Source organism: Polypterus senegalus, chromosome 10 (genome assembly GCF_016835505.1).
Source record: "Polypterus senegalus isolate Bchr_013 chromosome 10, ASM1683550v1, whole genome shotgun sequence".
In the NCBI taxonomy this organism is placed as follows: domain Eukaryota; kingdom Metazoa; phylum Chordata; class Cladistia; order Polypteriformes; family Polypteridae; genus Polypterus; species Polypterus senegalus.
In genome coordinates, this window is record NC_053163.1 from 11501789 (window position 1) to 11521412 (window position 19624).

The 19624-nt window shown below is 40.4% G+C and overlaps 1 protein-coding gene across 4 annotated transcripts in view; it reads right to left on the minus strand.

Moving 5' to 3' along the window:
• LOC120536750 (transcription factor MafK-like) overlaps positions 1–19624 on the minus strand; it is a 35623-nt gene continuing 15999 nt past the window's right edge. For all 4 annotated transcript variants that reach the window (XM_039765233.1, XM_039765232.1, XM_039765234.1 and 1 more), the window contains exons 2-3: positions 7895–7961; positions 1–4925 (exon numbers count right to left, since the gene is read on the minus strand). In XM_039765233.1, the coding sequence (XP_039621167.1) occupies positions 4515–4925; positions 7895–7930 (447 nt within the window). In that variant the 5' untranslated portion in view covers positions 7931–7961 and the 3' untranslated portion in view covers positions 1–4514. The remainder of the gene's footprint in view (positions 4926–7894; positions 7962–19624) is intronic.

Sequence of the window (19624 nt, forward strand, 5' to 3'; positions counted from 1 at the left end):
TGCAGTGTATATTTTTTATTATTATAAAAAGTCACATTAAAAAATGTAATAAATAGGCACAGTTCAAAGCTATTGCAACACATAACATCACATTATTAAAAGATAACATCTGAGCACTTTTTTCTTCTATATTTTTATATATATATAATATATATATGTAGTCAAAAGCTGTGACACAAACATTAAATTAGAATAAAAATCACGGTATAAAAATTAGACGTGGTACATTTGAGAATGGAGCAAAGACAACACTAATCCTTAACGGCACTGGCCAGATTTGTTGCCTCCAACCAACGGCTTTTATCTTTTTTTTTTTTTTCCTTTTCCAGTACTGTCCAATCCTTTAAATAAGAATCAAAACAAAAAGGTACACAAATATATTAAGAAACAAAAGCTGTTAAAAAAGCTTCCTGGGCTGGGCTGACATTTTTGACTAAATAGAAGTGTATTTGATACCACCGGGCTGTAGGCCTTTGCTCCTTATTGCTGTTCCACTTTATTTTAACTCTCTCTATATAATTCTCTAGATACAATATATTATGTATGTTGTGAACACCTGATAGACATAAACATATACATAACAACTGGTGATAAGATCCAGATAAGAAAATAATTTCATTGCATTGAAAAAAAAAATCAATTAATTTAACATGTTAATAAAAAGAATCTTCGGAAAACAGACTATTCAAAAGGAAACTAGAAAGATTTCCTATGCTGAACTCAATGGCAAGATTTCAACATTTAAGCAGACCGGGCTTGTTTACATCAGAAACCCAAGGCGGTATTAACAGCTCTAGACATTTATTCATAAATAAAACCTACCAGATGAATATGGCGAGTAGCGCAGCATGGGTATATAATGCAACCACAAGTGAGGGGGTCTAAAAATCGTATGCTATTGTTGCTTCATGTTTCTCCCACCTCCAACCCTTCATTTCATTGTGCTGTAACTACAGTGACAATAAATTGAACTGACTGGCAGTTTGCGTGCTACTTACAGCCAAACACCTAAGGAGTGCCACCAAGTGGTGAAAGTTTGAAACAGCGGCACCTACCCAGAGACCCTTGTTGTATAAGCAAATATCACCTTCCTGAAACTGCACCGAGTTTTAGGCAATTATTTGGGCCAATTGTTGTGTCCTCTTCTAACAGATTTTGATCAAAATGTGTTTATACTATCCCAAAAATAAGACTTTTCAAAAAATATATATGTAAATGTTTAAGCCTTACCAAAGACAGAGTCTGAAACCCCCTTTCCAGTGTCCTTTTGATTCCCTGCATCTAAAACACTTTGTGGCCACTTCCTTAACTAAACCCACCTTATTCTTCATCTCTCCCATCATCCTCTCTACCATCACTTCACTTGCCTCAACCTTCATACAACACCCGACTTCGAACCGTGCACATCCCTAGAAATTCTACTAAACCTCTGGAGAGCCATCAACAAAACGAAATCATCACCTACTACAAGAAAATGTCTCTTTTATAACACCTTTCAAAAGGAATGGCAACTGATAACATTTGAGAAGAGCAGCACAAAAGATACAAAAAACACAAACAGCTAAAAAACTGAGCACAGGCCAAATGAGCAGTTACCTCGAGAACTCATAAGGGCCCAGTGGAAAAGTTTAAACGTTCATTCTGCACCCATACCTAATTTGCCATTGGTTGCAAGTGCTCTATGTAGAAGCAAGTCTATAAATATTTTTAATTTCCCTCTGTACATAAATATATATATAAATGTTTTACCGTTTTTAAGGGCTTCCTGCTACCGATGTCTAATCGGCCTCGTCAAAAACAGAAACCAAAAAGTTCTAAATCTTACTGTAAAACGATTGTGAGGCTTCAAAGCGCCAGAAGCACAAATAGCATACGGCACAAGCTGCATCAGAATCGAAACGTTTTTCTTTTTTTCGTCTTTTTTTTCTTCTTTTGCACAGCAAACTACAAATAAAAACCAGGATGATTCTCTACAAATAATTAAAATGAAAGAACCTCAAAGCAAAACACCTTACTAGGAATTAATTTGATGAAGAAACTGCTGTATCCAGAAAGATCATTTTTATCCTTTAATGCCATAGACTCGGATTTATATAATAAATAATGTCTTATCTTATAAGTAACAACCATCTACCTGCTATTGAATGATAAAAGGTGTTGTGGGTTTTAGATCATCTGTTACAGAGAGTTTGCTTTAGTGCTGAAATCATCTTGTATTCACAAATTGTCCATTTATAAAAATAGAAATAAAAAAAAAAATTGAAAAAACACGCACAGAACAAAATGGGCCTCCCCTCACGTAAAAGGAAAGGACCAATGACAGCAATGTTAATCCACATTTTTTTGTTTTTTCCTGTTTGGGGCAGTGGTTTGGGGGTATAAAGATCTAACACTTGCACCCTTGTTCAGACTAAAATGAACTGACGCTGATACTGTTAACGTGTCCACCACCGCCGATGCATCTTCCTCTAGCAAAGTTGGCCGGCAGGAGAACACAGATAACTCATACACACCGGGGCTGAGGAATCTCCAGCTCATCTCTGAGAGGTGATGAACACACTGGATTGACCAGCAGGGGTCAGCAGAGCCTTGCCGGATTACGTAATGGCACTGTTGTTTGTGTGAGTTGTTTTCTAAAGGTGCATTTTGGGATTTTATTTCTATTTTCTTTTCACTCCATTTTGCATGATTGAAAATAAATGAATAAATAATTTGTTAAATTACATTAGTTAGAGGCAGAGAAACAGTGCATGGCATTCTATGCTTTAACTCATTCCAGGCCTTCTGAGCCACGTCTTTCAGTCTCAACAATGAGTTCAATCATAAAACTATGAAAACTTTTTTTTTTTTTTTATAAAGTAGTTTGTTTGTTAGTTGTGTCAAAATGTGCCCTTTTAGCCAGTGACAGTCACTTGGTTAGAATTTATTTTAGTACCTCACTCTTGCACATTAAGACATTCTCTCCTGTGTTTGTTCAGCTGAACAGTGTGTTTCAACTGTAGTAGAATGATCGCATTTCCTATTCTTAATTAGATTTAGTGTATGTTAAAGAGAACTTAATGAATCAGTGGTTTTTTAATTGGTAATTGTAAATTGGCCCCATAATGGACTGGCAGCCTTGCATCTGAAGTTTCTAAGATAGGCTCCAGACCTCATAAGTCGGAGTAGGGTACAGAAAAATAATAGACAAGTCTTGTATGTGACAAGGAATCCAAATTAGCTGAAAATGTAAATATAGTCAAAGGTTTGTGTAGAATATACGGTATAGGGCTACATCACACTGAGAGTGCTGGGAAATAGTGGGCATGTTTAAATTTAGAAATTTAAAAGGAGTTAATGATACGCAAAAAATAATGCCTACTAGTGTGAACATGTGTTGTGTGCATCATTTGTTTCGTCTTTAAGGGCTTTAATTTCATCCTGAAACTTTTGGTAGAATTGATTAAGTTTTCATTCAGACATTTTTAATATTTTCATAAATCATTTAAAATGAGTCAAAGTGCACAAAATATAAGAATTTGTAAAGTAGTTGTGTTCTGTTTTCTTTCTGATAATCAGCCTGAACCTCAAAGAGCTAAATGTGCCTACATTCGATATTACCATATTTATTGCAATATAAAGGAATGTGACAAATAAAGCAGCCCCATTACAAATTGTATTTGTCATAGAGGGTAAAAATATCTTGCCGCTCACAATAAGCCAATTTAGCGTTGACTATTGATTAATCTAGCAGTACAAGTTTGAACAGTAGATAAGGGATGGTAAAATGGATACCTGCTTCTTGGCAATAGTGATTCCTGTTTGTTGCACAACATAATGCACTGTAAGAATGTTAACAACAACTCGGCACAACAGTCTAGATTCTAAGGCTGCACAGCTACAAGCAGCTCCTTTTTGTTTCTTTATATCAGAGGGTCAAACTAAAACCTGCAACCTTTTGTCTTTTGTTTCTATTTTTTGTCACAAACAGACACACAAGAACTGATCTCAGAATGCTAAAGACAGACACCCTTCTATTGTCTAAAGGCAAAGCCGATACAGCAGGGAGCGTTTGCCAAGCCTTTTCAAAACAGACCTGGCACTTTTAGTCACATCCCTTTGTCATTTAGTTTTCCTACAGCAGATGGCATCTTGTCTTTCTCTGGATTAGTTATAGTTCATTTTGTGTAGGTTGGCTAGAATACAGTTGCCATTTTATTCATCAGACGTCACTTTGTAATCCCACAAGTCCTTAACAACTCTTTCAAAAATATCTGGGGCAATTCGGCCAAATGAAGTATTTCTTGGGTGGGAAGGGCTTTCTAACAGAGGGAAAAAACATTCATAGGATAAGCTAAGGAAGTGAATTCACTTTCTGTAGCCAGAAAAATGCCATTTACTTGGCTAGCAACGTCTAGTACAGTGTGTTCAACCACTACCTGGAAACACCTTGCCATGGAGATTCCTCTCATTCACACTTTCTCTTCTGGTCACCCCACCCACCCCTTCCCCAAGCCCACTCTTGTCATCTCATCCTAAGAGTTCTGCTGCACTCCTGACTTGACAATGGTGATGACACTGGTGCTGTTCACTTTATGTGGCGTAACTGGCCCATGTGCCACAGAGCGTGCAAACCTCTGCAGGGCTTCAAATCGGGCGTTGAGGTCATCCAGCTCCTGGCGCATACTGGCATTCTCCCAGCTGAGCCGCTGCACCTCATGCTGCAGTTCCTGCTTCTGCTGCTCCAGCGCTTCCTTCTGGGAGACCCGCTTCACCCGACAGCTTGCTGCGTAGCCTCGATTCTTTAGAGTACGACGACGCTGCTTTAGCCGAAGGACCTCCTCTTTCGACAAGCCCCGCAAGTGGTGGTTCAGCTCTCGTACAGTCAGGGACATCAGCTGATCATCTGAAAGGATGGGTACGTTCTCCCCAGACTCGCTCTTCACCTGTAAGGTACAAAAGAAAAAAAAAAGGGTCAGCCTAAATTTTTAATTTCAGATGCAGAATTATTCCTTGAGGTAAAGGCTATAGGATAGCAAGAAGAGATTTAAGTTACTGTCAGCTTCTCCACAGAATTTGGACACACTGTCTCACAAAAGCCTCATCACAACAAATTGTCCACCTTTCTAATATTTCAGTTCCAGAGGGCTGAAGCAGTTGTACCAGATTTAAAGAGATGACAGGACACTGCACAAACAAAAATGGGTTACCCTTGACTTCTTTTAGTTCTAGGGTTGTCGAACTCCTATTTTTTGAAACCCACAAATAGCACTTTATATACCCAATTTAGCCCAGCATAAGTTGGACAACTTCCGTCATATCGGTTATAAAAAAAAAACTTGCGATGATACGAAACTTTTCTCCTACGACAAGACGTGATCTTTTGAAGAGGGGCACTTTAATGTTGCGCGAGACAGTCACGTCACGCTTACAACCTTTGGAAGCAAGTCCGGTGATACACATGCAGAGAAGGTTAGAGATAATGGAAGTAGGAAACTTCGAATGTCTCAAAAAATGAGTGTAAAGATCGCATTAGCACAAACAAATGGAAAATATTACTCGGTGAAATAAGGTAACAGCGAAAAGAGATCGAGTAGTGTTTGAGGATGTCTGGGGGAGAAGAGAAACAAGGCAGTGAGACAATAGGACAGCTGCTGTACAGGCGTTTTAAACATTCGAAGCGCCACACAAAATGCAGCTCCTGCAACAGCAGCAAGCCAGGAGCTGATCGAGCAAAGAGGAGGTAAAAAAAACAACTGTTGTTGCATCCCCATTTAAGAGGGGTTTAGGAGGAGCGGCCGCGTCTCCTTGGGGTGCGTTCAGCCCCCTTCTTTACAACGGCATGTAGTTCTGGTAGGGGGGGAATGGGTATGGTGAGCGAAGCGAGCAGGGGGCAAAACCCTTTAGTTTTCTTTACAAACAAGACACAGGAATTGTGTATTCTTCCTTGTGTCTCTCCTGAATGTGAAAATCACCAGTGGTCACAGGACCAAAGTTAACTTTGAGTGAAATAATGTCAGTACAATTTGAGTGAGAATGGTGATACAGACACATATGAGAATTTGTAGCTAAACCAAAGTAACATCTATTTACACCTGTGTTAACATGCATCACAATTGGATGGCACTTGACCTCATTACAAAAAAATCAGGCATATAAATGCTGGTGGTGGACCACAAAGACCACACTGGGAGTCAGTCAGAAACAGTGCTTACATCTAATAGGAGTGATGCCTGGCTTGGGCCAAAGAAGCATACAGGAAGCATATTCTTACCTCAAGAGAACAGTACCAAGAATCTGTGATTAAAAAAATGTATTTCCTGTTTATTTTTGTTGTCACGCGCATACCTTAGAAACACACTACTTTGGCTGCTTCAAAGTGGACATTTTCAGGAAGATTTAAGGTTTTTGTTTTAAAGTTGGGATCTCAATTCCCTTCACTTTCCCTACAAAAAGTTGAGTATTGCATAACATTAATAAAAATGCTTCACTTTAGAAAGCAGTTTTAGGTAGCAAATTAACATTTATATCATATCTGTGAACAAATAACTGACTTATCCTTTTAACTAGCGATGAGTTTTATATTTCTAACCCATGGATAGCATCACAGAGCTGCAGTTTATTTACAAAACAGAAGTGTCAGATGAGTAACACTAGTCGAGCAAACAGTATTAAAAATATATTAAAATACTGCAGCACACTTGTGTAATGGTAACTGTCTTGGGTTTGAATCTTGTCCACCATTAATATCTGTGTAGAAATTGCATGTACAGTAATTGTATAAAATTTTGTATATTGCATGTACATGGGTTCATGTCCCGGGTACTCCCTGCATGGAAGTGCTTTGAGTAGTGAGAAAAACGCTATATAAATGTAGAAAATTATTATTATTATGTGAACCTCATTGTGTTTGCTGAGGTTTTTCTTCCACATCCTAAAGGTGTGTGTTAATTGAGGATTCCAAATTGGCCCCATGGATTTACACTTGACTGGGTCCTATGATCGACTGGTGTCCCATTCAAGAATGGATTCCTGCCTTATGCTGCCATGATAGTCTCAGGCCCTGTGCCCCTTAATCAAATTAAGCAGGTTGAAGAATGTTGTGTTAAATGAAAAATATAGAATTTAGCAGCAATAAATATAAATTATTCTTTCTCTTATATTCAGTTAGCACAAAGCCTTATAATCAGTTTTTAATTGTATAATTAACTATGTGCCTGCACCAATTACCAGATAATTGCTGAACACCAGGTGTCAGCAGTCTGAGCACTGGATTTGGAAGATCAAGGCATTTAACTACAAGGCACGGGCTGACATTTGTAACCCCAGTACAGTAATTGTGGTTACGTCAGTGGGGGGTCTGTAATTGAAACTAAGGAAAAGCAGAACTGCAGACTTTTGGGAAGTAACACTTAGCTATTCAGTGGGTGTCCCCATAATTCATTTCTAATTAATGACCTAAAAGCGGAGCTGTTTCACCAGAATATCAGGCAGGTTAATGTCATCTGCTTAAAACTCTCAGATTACAGACAGGAGACATCATAGTGTTGGCACTGCTGCCTTGCAACTCCAGAGTTCTACATTCAAAACCCAGCTCCGTCTCAATGTGGACTTTGGTGATTATTTTACCGGGGGTTTGTTCTGCTCTTCCTCTCACATCCCACAATGTGAGTAGTTGCAGGAGATTGCGTGTGATTGGGCCATATTAAAAGACTGCTGCCTCATCCAGGGTTGTTTCCTGCCCTTTGTCTAGTGATGCCATTACAAGTATCCGTTACCATAATTCTTGACTGTAGTAAATGGGTTTAAAAATGGATAGATGACTTTCCTGTTATCTATTGATCATTTATAATTTGCTCAAAAGGTGTGCTGGCTTTAAAGGCCTCAGGCACCATGAATAAAAAAAATCACTCACCTGTAGTGCTTTGCTGGATCTGCTGTCGCTAGTCATTTTTCGTTGCTTGCTTCTGCTGTCCCAATACCTGTAATACGATGGAGGGAAAAAGAGTTTATAAAAGAGGCAATATCAGAACAACCACTTTAAAGCATTCCAAGTTCTCCTGCCAGCACAAACCCACACAGGGGTCCAATTTCCTTTTTTGAACATTCTGTAGATCACAAGAGATTTATTTACAACTTGCACACAACTATTTCTTTTGTCAACTGTCTTACTTGTAAAATGCGAGTACAATTAAATTAGAAATGTCTTACCACCGTGGTGGGGACTGAACAGGGAGTAGTTTCAGAGCTTAAAACATTAGCCGCTCGGCCACATAGCGCTGGTAAAAGCAAGTGTGCTGCCTTGTGTATAAGAGGCACAAGGTGTTATGCGATTACTTCGTATTTTGCAGGATTTGACAAGTTGATTTGATGGCATCAGACCATGAATCAATACTGAGCGTTTGCAATAGTCACTATCCAAAATGTGGTAAGCACTTTATAAAGAACAGATCTGCTCTATTAGGTTTCACCTACCCTGCAGACAATCCTGAGGGTCATACTAGAACGCTCTTTCCACATCATGGATCAGTTGCAGGATAGTGAGGGGGTTGTCAGTGTGAACCATCTCAGATGGAAGCGGGTAATGATGCATGCTTGCTGCTCACCATCCTAGGCACTTGGGATTCATAAAGTTACACAGTAATGTGAAACAAAATTTGGCATTTCAAATTGAGGGCCAGGAGATGCAATCTTCCTCAGCGGAATGCATGCTGGGAACATTCCAGGCAAACCAACAAGTACCACCCTACCTTGGAATGGAATGTATGTGCCTTATCTAAGTATGGTGCTGCCCAGATGCCTCCAAGCAGACTGGCCTGAAGATGCACTGAACGATTCACCTATGCCTGGATGTTTACACAGTTTACAGCTGGGTGGGTGAAGTTTAGTTATTGGACAGTGGGGTTACTGTGCCAAAGCACTTTAAAAAGACAGCCGTGGACACAGCATCCACCACAGTCCCTTTTGTATGGGGTTGGCACATTCGCTCTGTGTCCCTGTGGACTCTTCTCTGGGTACCCCGGTTTCCACGCGCATTCTAAACTTGTAAACTGCAGGCTCTTGATTGTTACTCGCAGGAGTCGATCCTACAAAGTCAACTACAGTAGTTGCTGCTTCATGCCCAGTGCTGCTGGAATAGACTTGCTCAGACAATTTAATGTTTAAAAAAAAAAAAGAAAAACTTGATACCAGATGGATATACTGGAAATATCTGCACCCATGCTGTCCCAATTCTGATATTTAGAACATAAGCAGGACAAGCTCGTTGTTTTGGGTATATATTTTTGTTTCTACACCATACATACAATTCTACAGTGATAGCAATTTCCAAGAAGCATTATTAGGTGCCTGCGGTGGGCTGGCGCCATTCCTGGGGTTTGTTTCCTGCCTTGCGCCCTGTGTTGGCTGGGATTGGCTCCAGCTGACCCCCGTGACCCTGTAGTTAGGATAGGATGGATGGATTATTAGGTGCTTTGCATAGCTTTATAATTTCTCTGTTAACTTTTCACTAGAACCACCATGATTTCCAAATGATGGTATCAATTGCTGGGAAGAATGAATCAAATGCATTTTTTGCTGCTCACATCACTGCACGCTAATGGAATTCCTTCTCCTATTTCAAGTTTTACCCCACAAAACCAGCGTGCTCCATTTACAAAAATACACCGTCTTTGGCTGCACTACCACACCCTGTTTTACTACCAGCCTTAAACTTGCAAAAAGGCCTCAAGCAGCACTGTCTTCCTATCGGGGTTGGGGAAGCAGGTGAGACTCTGCCATCTTAAAAAGCAACAGAAGCCCATGTCTCTTATGAGTAAACCATTTCTCCATGCCAAAGACAAGCTGCTCACGCAAAAGACCCAGAACTGGCAGGAAAGAGTCAATTGATTTTCTGTTTTTAAATCGCTAGGGACATACAACCAATGAAGACGACTGCCAAAACATCAAACTCTTAATTCCTCAACAATATGTCAGCATTCACATTCCGTTATTATTTAGTGTTATTTTTCATAAAAATCAATGCTAATTGATTGCACACCTATGAGCAATCGACCTGCAAAGTGTCTGAAAGCTGTAAAGTGGAGTATACAATGAAGGACATACAGTGCCTTGTGAAAATATTCAACCCCTTGGCGTTTGTCCCGTTTTGTCACGTTATCTGGAATTAAAATTGATTCTCATTTGGATTTTATGTAATGGACTTAACAATGTAGTCCAAAGTTTTGAAGTGGAATGAAAATAAAATACGTTGTGTATGTATACAAAATTAAGTAAAAACTGCAAAGTTGTGACTTCATATGTATTCATCCTCTTTGCTGTGAGACCCCTCAATAAGATCTGGTCCACTTGAGAAGTTAAGGGTCTGACTGTGTGTAATCGAACTGTCACATGATGTCCTGTTCTGAAAGGCCTCTGACTCTGCAAAACCACTAAGCAAGCAACATGAAGACCAAGGAGCACACCAGACAGGTCAGAAACAAAAATTGTGGAGAAGTAGAGATGGGTTATAAAAAAAAAAAAAAGTGTATATCCCATGAAGCACCCATTATATCCAAAACAATTAAAAGAATATGGCACGACTACAAACCCACCAAAATTCACAGACCAGATAAGGAGGGTGTTAATTCGATATGTAACAAAGATAAGAATAACACTGAAAGAGCTGCCAAGCAAAGATGGGAGTATCTGTCCACAGGACCACTTTAAGCCGTACACTCCGGACAGCAGGGATTTAAGGAGAAGTAGCCAGAAAAGGGCCACTGCTTAAAGAACAAGGAATAAGAAAACACATTTGGAGTTTGCCCAACAGCATGTGGCGGATACCCCAAACGCATGGAAGAAGGTTCTCTGGTCAGATTAGACTAAATTTGAACTTTTTGGCCATCATGGGAAACAATGTGTGGTGCAAACCCAACACTTTCCATCACCCTGAGGACACCATTCCCACAGTGAAGCATAGTGGTGGCAGCATCAAGCTGTGGAAACAGGAAAACTGGTCAGGATCGAAGGAAAGACGGATGACACTAAATATGGGGCATTTGTTTCAGTCTGCCAGAGATGTGACACTGGGCCAAAGGTTCACCATCCTGCAGGGCAATGAATGACCCTAAACGTCCTGCTAAAGTGATACTGGAGTGGTTTAATGGGAAACATTGAAATGTATTGGAATGGTATTGTCAAAACTCAGCCCTCAATCCAATGGAGAATCTGTGGCATGACTTGAAGATGGCAGGACACTAACGCAGCCCATCAAATGTGAAGGAATTGGAGCAATTTTGTCTTGAGGAATGGGTGAAAAATCCCAGTAGTGAGATGTGCTAAGTTAATAGAGACTTTTAGCTAAAATTGCAGCAAACAGGGGCGCTATAAAGTATTGAGTTGGGGGTTGAATTCCTTTGCATGCTGAGGATTTCTGTTTTTTTTTTTTGGGGTCTTCATTATTGTTTATGTCACAATCAAAAATATTTTGCACCTTCAAAATGGTAGACATGTTGTGTCAATCCAGTGGTGCTAACCACCTCAAAAATCTCATTTAATTCCAGGTTGTAATGCGGCACAACAGGACAAACAGCTTTGCAAGGCACTGTAGTATTAAATACAGATTAACTTGTCCTATGATGTGCTGAATTTTGTCATTTCCCTACATGTTATGTCAGTACCCTACTTGATTCGAAGTAGTGAAATGATTGTAGCAAAGTTTATCCAACCAAAGGCTTTTATATCATCAAAAAGATGCGACAAGAAAGGAAGTAGGGAAAATAGAAGACATGGTTAAAAATCCAGCAACTTCTAGTTTTGTACTGTGTGAATGCTATCTCCCTGCCATATCTAACCCTAAAGTACACCAAACCGCAGGAGCTTAACAGCCAATCCAGGCTTAATTTCCACAGATGCTGCACTTAGGATCTTCACCATATCTAGCCTTAATCTCACAGAAAACCCTGAACGTAAAATCCAGGCATAAATAATACAAATTGCATAGTAGGAAAGCAGACCCCCCTGTCTAACCTTTGCTAGTGAAAATCCTCAGTTTACCTGGAACAATCAGGTTAAGTCATGTGTTCCTAGTACTTGCACGTTTCCTCAGAACAGCCGACAAGAAAACAAATAAACTTACCTAAGCCTTCCACAAAGTGAACTTCCAAAATAATTCATTCTTCCATTTTAAGTCACCTTCAACTAGAAAAAAATCAGTTTGTGCCTAACAGGGAAGGCTTAGGAAGACAGGGAAATGGGGAGATTCTGTCCTTGTGGCTGTTTCTACACTGGCCTGCTCTCTCAATGTCCATTTTTATTCATTCCTATTTCTTCTTGGTTTTTGTTCTGCCAGCTTTCAGGCACACCTGGATTATGAAATCCAAATCTTGCCTGCATGTTGATTCGATAACCCTTGGCCCCTACCCAACCAAAGAGTGAGAAGGTGCTGCTAGCACTATTTTGGAAGATGGGAGTGCTGTTAAGACACTGAAGAGGATGCTGGGAGGAGATTATCCAATAAAACGATCAAGTGTGGTAAATATGCAAACGAATGGGGAAATGATTCAGCTAAGCACAATAAGCCACCGCCATACACAAGATGGGATTTTCAAAAAAACCCAAAGCAGAACTTAGCTGCTTACGTCCTGTCCATCATGTGGCCATATACTGCCCATGTAGTGGGAGTTGAAACTGACCAGTCACTAGATGTTGACGTTAGCACAACAGGTAATAATTCCGTTAACAAGAAGTAAGCCTCCATTTAAATGCTCCCATACATAAGAGGCTAGCATTTTGCTTTCACCCAGCTGGAGACCCAAGGTTTGATAATTTGAAATAAAGAGGGGAAACAGAAGAAAGTTAACTTGTTCTAACCCTCAGATTGTACTGTCCTTTACAGAATTCATGTTCAGTGTTCACCTTGGTGGTAAATGTCCCACACATTACTGTGTTAGTGTCAGTATGGACTCCAAACAGTGTGCCCTAAGCCCCTGACTGATATTGGTTGGTTGGTTTTTGGGGGAGTCAGTGAGGATGAACTGGAGTCCGGATTCTGAGGCATAGTCATTTGTGATGAAATGCTTTCATAGATTCATGTTCAGGCACTGTAAATATGGTATTCCATATTAGCCACCTCTAATTTGCGTCTTGTTACAACCAGGCCACAATGGACCATATTCCTTGCGCTTCTTACCTTTCAGGCACACCTGGATAACAAAAACTGGAGTACTGTTCATAGGACTAAAGCTCAGCATTCAACAATGCAACTCTTGTCAGGGCTGATCACCAAGGGTTAGTGTGACCTTCTGCAGCTGAAGTTTGTACTTCCTAGCTGGAAGCCCCCTAGTATGTGCAAACATACAGTATCACTAATTTCGCACAGATAATGTGTTGAGTCTCCGTGTGGCCAGACACAGCCCATCACCAAGTAACACCACCATCATAAACCTAATCACAACTGTGATGAGACAGCTTACAGAGATGAGATTTGCTTTTTGTCCCAGAGCTGCCAGAGCAACAGTCTATTTTGTAATGTCCGAAAAACCAAGGAGCTGGTTATAGTAAGCACACTCTCCTATCTGAATCAACATGTATGCAGGGGACAGAGCCAGACGCTTTACATTTCTTTGAGTCACCATTACCAAATGACCTGGCGAGGGCACAACACACCTTGGCAATCAATAAAAATGGCTCACCAATGACTTTAATTCCTTGGCCATCTGAATAACATCTAAATGACTCCATCTATGCTTACTAGTTTCTATGAGTGGATCAGTGGAGCTCATTATCACTAGCAACATATCAACTTGTTATGGCACCTGTTCATTCCAGGGCTGCCAGGTTCTTTGGAGGTTTGGTGATGTCAGCTTAGAATATTACTGGCACATGGCTCCCTTCTGTGCAGGACACATAAATACAAATGCTGATTTAAGTCGATGTCACATTACACGGCCTCCTAGTCGGAGGGGATGTCAACCTTAATTCCTGCCACTGCTGAAGCACAGCAATTTACATGACAGCGTAACGACTTTCCAGCACACTTTCACACTTCCAAAGAACTGAATGCTCATCCCTTTTTCCGACAGCCAACAACGTGCTGCCTGATGAGGTCTCTGCAGTATGAAGCATTTACAGATAGGGCGAGGTCAGCCCCTCCCTTTTTATATATATATATATATATATATATATATATATATATATATATATATATATATATATATATATATACACACACACACACTGTATATATATATCAATATCTATATATATATCTATCTATCTATATTTTATATATTTTCCAACCCGCTATATCCTAACACAGGGTCTGCTGGAGACCAATCCCAGTCAGCACAGGGCGCAAGGCAGGAACAAACCCCAGGCAGGGTGCCAGCCCACCGCAGGGCACACACACCAAGCACACACTAGGGACAATTTAGGATCTCCAATGCACCTAACCTGCATGTCTTTGGCATGTGGGAGGAAACCGGAGCACCCAGAGGAAAACCATGCAGACACGGGGGGAACATGCAAACTCCACGCAGGGAATAATATACATATATACATATACATATATATATATATATATATATATATATATATATATATATATATATATACACACACACAGATATATATATATATATATATATATCTCCCAATTCTGTTATGATATGTTAAAAACAAGCTGCTCATAAACCTAACCTGGACATGTTGAAGATTGGGTAGAAACCAAAGACGCAGAACAAAACAAATAGTGTCACTGGGCAAAACGGCCAAACTCCCTCCATGAAAGGATCTGAATGCAGAACCCTGAAGCGGTGAGGCAACAACATTAACCAAAGCAGTTTTGCAAAATCATCATTAAAAAAAAAAAGTGTCTGTCCATCGGGGGCAAGTACAGCACCACTAATGGCTGCAACATCCTCCAAATATCGTACAGGACAGGCCTGCTTTTATAGATTTCCCTCATTTTCTTGCAAGAGCTATAAAAGGTCTTCTATAAAACAGATTTCTGGATCAGCAATGTATTATTTTTCTATGATGCATGTTCAAAAATATTAAAGGCACAACAAAAAATTACAAACTGTTCCCCGGATGGTTTTTCTGGCAATTAAAGACAGTTTTAGCCAGAGGACAGACACAAACAGCAGCTGGAAATCACAGTCCAAGATGGCTCCCTGTACTACAATTACATTTTTGTTACGGGTTAAGAAAGTAAGGAAGCAAATAATTAACTTGGCCTTTGATTACGGCAACAGCAGATAAAAAAAAGGAATTGAAACTAACAGGCTGCTCCCGAGGAGTCAAGCCAACATTACTCTCATTGCTAAAGCTATTTCCGTTTTTTTTTTTTTGACCCCCCTCCACCCCTTGTCCTGTCCTGTCCCCAAAAAAAAAATCAGGTGGATGGTTGGTTTCACATCCAAATTTCAGCTTCTAAGAAAGCAAGCAGTCAGACTTTCCTCCAGAGGTGAAACGCAGCATGCTGGTCAGATCACCACAGAGCAAAACCTGTTGTGAAGCAGTCTGCAGAGTCAGTTCAGAGTAAATATGGCTAACTAAAGAAAAAAAATGTTAAGTAACGTAACCTTCTTTAAAGCACGCTTGTACTTCTGCGTCGAGTCTACACCGTCGTAGCTATGAGTGGAGACTGCACCGTCGAAAGCATTTTATACGTCTGCATCGCGACATCCCTAGGCACTACCTGGCACTGTGTGCACAATGCAAGAAAAGCGAACGATCCAATAAAAGGCAGGCAGTTTTTGCCCCCCAGGATCACTGATCCTATTGCTACACCTTTTCTTGCATAGGTGAATGTACTGTATTTGTCCCTCACATTTTTCCACACACCTTTTTTTTTTTGGATTTGGTACGCTTTGTTAATTCCCTGAGGGGGAAATGTTCTTTTTGCATGACCTGTGGGTGTCAGAGCGCAGGGTCAGCCATTGTACAGCACCCCTGAAGCAGTTTTCAGGATAAGGGCCTTGCTCAAAAGGTCCAATGGAGTGAGGTCCCTTTTTGTGGTAATGGGATTTGAACCAGCAACCTGCCAGACACCAGTGTAGTTCCTTAGCCACAGGTGATGAACAGAAACACGTTTCAAGAAATACGTAGTTACCAAACTGGCCAGTCGTAGGGGTTGGCATAGGGTTTTTTGAGGAGGTGCGTGTCAGCCTACATAGTGATGTTGGTTCGATAGAGAAATATAAATCAGCCTTAAGCCTGCATAATCCAGTTTTGGGCTGTGGAGTCAAAGTCAGAAGTAATGCTGGAGTCAGTAAAAATGTACAGACTACATGAACATTGTAATATAATGTGTTAAAATTTTCAATTTCACATATACTAATTGGGTTATTAAACATTGTTTTTCTTTACAGGATATGTTTTAAGTTTACATTGAAAACTGGTTTATTTTTTTCCAAATTTTAACAGAGTCGGCAGTTTTTGAACACTTGACAGTCACAACAGACAGGAATTTCATTTCTGTGTCAGTGCAGTGTAGAGGACGATGGTGAAAATGTATGTGATGCAAAAATCAGAAGTTTTACTCACTCTGAAAAGGCGACACCTACAAGAGCCTCCAATTTGAAAAAAAGCTTTTGAGCGTTTTCACCCAAACGCGTTAAAAGTTATACTTGGCAGTGATGATGTGCCTTTTATCTTGTTTGCTTTCAATCAACATAGTAAATATATTAAATTAATTCTGAGGAACCATAAATTGAGGAGTTGGTCAGTCAATCAGTAATTTTCAGGACTAAGCAGGTTTGAACAGGGTTGCAGGGGATGCTACAGCCTATGCTAGCTAGCACAGGGCACAAGGCAGGAACAAAACCTGGACAGGGTGCCAGTCCATCACAGGGTAAACACACACGCCCCAATTTAGTATCACTAATCCACCTAACCTGCATGTCTTTGGGCAGTGGGATTAAACCGGAGCACCTGGAGGAAACCAATGCAGACATGGGCAGAACATGCAATTAGGAAACCAGGGTTTGCATCCTGGGTCCTTCCTGTGTGGAGTATGCAAGGTAGCAGCACTGATGCTGTGCCACCGTGCTGCCCTAGAAGTCAGATTCTAATTACAAATCGAGGAATCGGAGGTACCAGAAATTATAAAGTCAGAGTCAAAAGTTTTGTGTACCGACTCAGCGAACCTGGTGGTGTGCCAGAGCCTATCCCAGCAACACTTGGCACAAGACAGGAAACAGCCCCAGACAAGATGCCAGTTCATTGCCAGAACTAGTCATATCACAAACACCCACACAGTGTCAGTTTGAATTACTAAATAAACCAACACATGCAATTTAAAAAGGACCACAATTCGCAGCATGCACCACCATGTGACAAGAGGATACCTCTTGTCTTCACAGCACAAAGCTGATCTATTCCTAAACTTACCAAGAGGACTTTCCAGCACGCCTCAAACTGTTTATAGGATAGGATCGAGGTTTTTCAAAAAATGGGTGACGGGGTTGGGGGCAGAGGCATGGCAAGCTGGACCCTAGCACTAGCAGGGCTACACCATGGTCTGTGCCGAACTTGCTTTGCAACATGACCTGCGATAGTCAGGTTTGTGCCACCAGTTCCGAGTATTGAGAGGAACTGAGGGCTTGCAGCAGCAGCCTTCGGCTTTTTATCAGCAGCTAAGGCCCTTATCTGCCAAAGCCAGAAGGCAGAGCTTGTGTTTGCAGCACCACACTTTTGAAAACAAGGAACAAAGCTTGCAAATTCAAAAAAAAAAAAAAAGAGGACCAAACTAAAACTTTCACAGACTAAATGTGTCACAGAACTGACTCTAATGATGTGCTCTTCAAAAGGAGTTAAAGTATGACTGCCAAGTAATAATCGCACTCAACCAGTCTCAGCTTTATATAGTAATGTTCGGTGTCAGACTCCATTGAAGTGTATCGAAGTACAAAGCCATACTACTCTTATTTGCATGCATTTTTGTACAATTGGAGGACAGCTTAAACTGACTGATTTGGGGTTACGCAGAAAAAACAAAAAGCCTTGCACCATGGAATCCAGTGGTTTAGTCCATGGTGAAAAACTGTAGAAAAAGGGCAACGTAGGAGGTCCATCTCCATTAATATCAACTAAAGAGATGCTACTCCAGTCCGTCTATTTTGGTGTTGTGCGCTTCAGGCTCATAACACCGGCGTAAATGTACAGCTATAAACACACTAAGGACGAATTACTAAACTGTGCGACCTACCATACAGTGTGTTTACAAAGTGTTCAGACCTCTTTTTTCACATTTTGTTTTGTTGCAGCCTCATCTCATCTTCTCCTGTGCTTTTCCTGGTGAGGACCACCATGTTAAAATCATTTAAATGATGTTTTTCCTTCTCATCAGGCAACACTCGATACCCCCAGAATGACAAAGTGAAAACAATGTTTTTTAGAAATTGTTTTGCAAATTTATTAAAAAAAACAAAAACTGAAATGTTACATTAACTTAAGTATTCCGACACTTGATGAGTGGGTTTGATTTGATTTGAAGTTAGATCTGTAAAATTTAATTTGCTTGTATGGAATGTTATTTACTTTTAATAAAATCATTAAAATGTAAAAAAAAAAAGTATTCAAACACTTTACCAGGGGTGTTGAACTCCAGGCCTGGAGGGCCGCAGTGGCTGCAGGTTTTCATTCTAACCCTTCTCCTAATCAGTTTTCACTGCTAATTAACTTCTTTTCCCTTCATTTCAATAGCCTTGTTTTTAAGGATTCTGTCCTCTGAATTTATTCTTTTCATAATTAAATGACAGCCAAACAGAAATGAGATGTGAAACGAGCCAACAGATGACCAGCTAAACTGGGATTTCAAACTCCAACCAATTTCACTCCAATCAATCTCTTAATGAGAAGCCAACTCCTGCCGTTGATTAAACCCGTCATTTAGTTCCATGGCTTGTTGCTGCTCTCATTTCCAAAACTGTTGATTTTTCTGTTTTTTCTAAGAAGGCCATCAAAATGTCTTGGTGACCTGAGAGATCAGCCTTACTAAGACCTTCACCTTTCTTTATTTCCAGATATTGTGAGATGGGCACAGGTGAGCTGGTCACGTGGTGGCTCGTTTTGTGTCGCATTGTTTGGCTGCTAATTAAGGAAAAATAAACTAAGGGGCCCGAGTCAAGTTAATTAAAACTAAGGCAAAATACGTTAATTAGCAGCAAAAACTGGTAGCTAGTTAAGAAGATGGTTAGAATGAAAACTTGCAGCCTCTGCGGCCTTCCAGGACTGGAGTTCGACACCCGTGCTTTAGTCGATACTTAGTTGGAAGTACTTTTGGCAGCGACTTCAGCCCGAAGTTTTCTTGGGTTTGATATGACAAACTTTGCACCCCTGGATTTGGGGATTTTCTGCTACTGTTCTCTGATGATCCCCCAGTGCAAGTGATGAGCAGTGTCTGGTGTCCTCCAGACATGACATTTAGAATTGAGGCCATACAGTTCAATCTTGGTCTCATCAGATCGGGGAATCTTGTTTCTGATGGTCTAAGAGCCCTTTAGGTGTCTTGTTGAAGAGTCAACGTGGGCTTTCTTATGTAGCTATTTTGTCATAAAGACCACATCATTACAGTGTGGCAGTACAGTTAGACTGGTTCTAAAATTATAACTGACTAGGCTGACCCGCCTTTTAAGGTGACCGACTTAAGTTGACCACT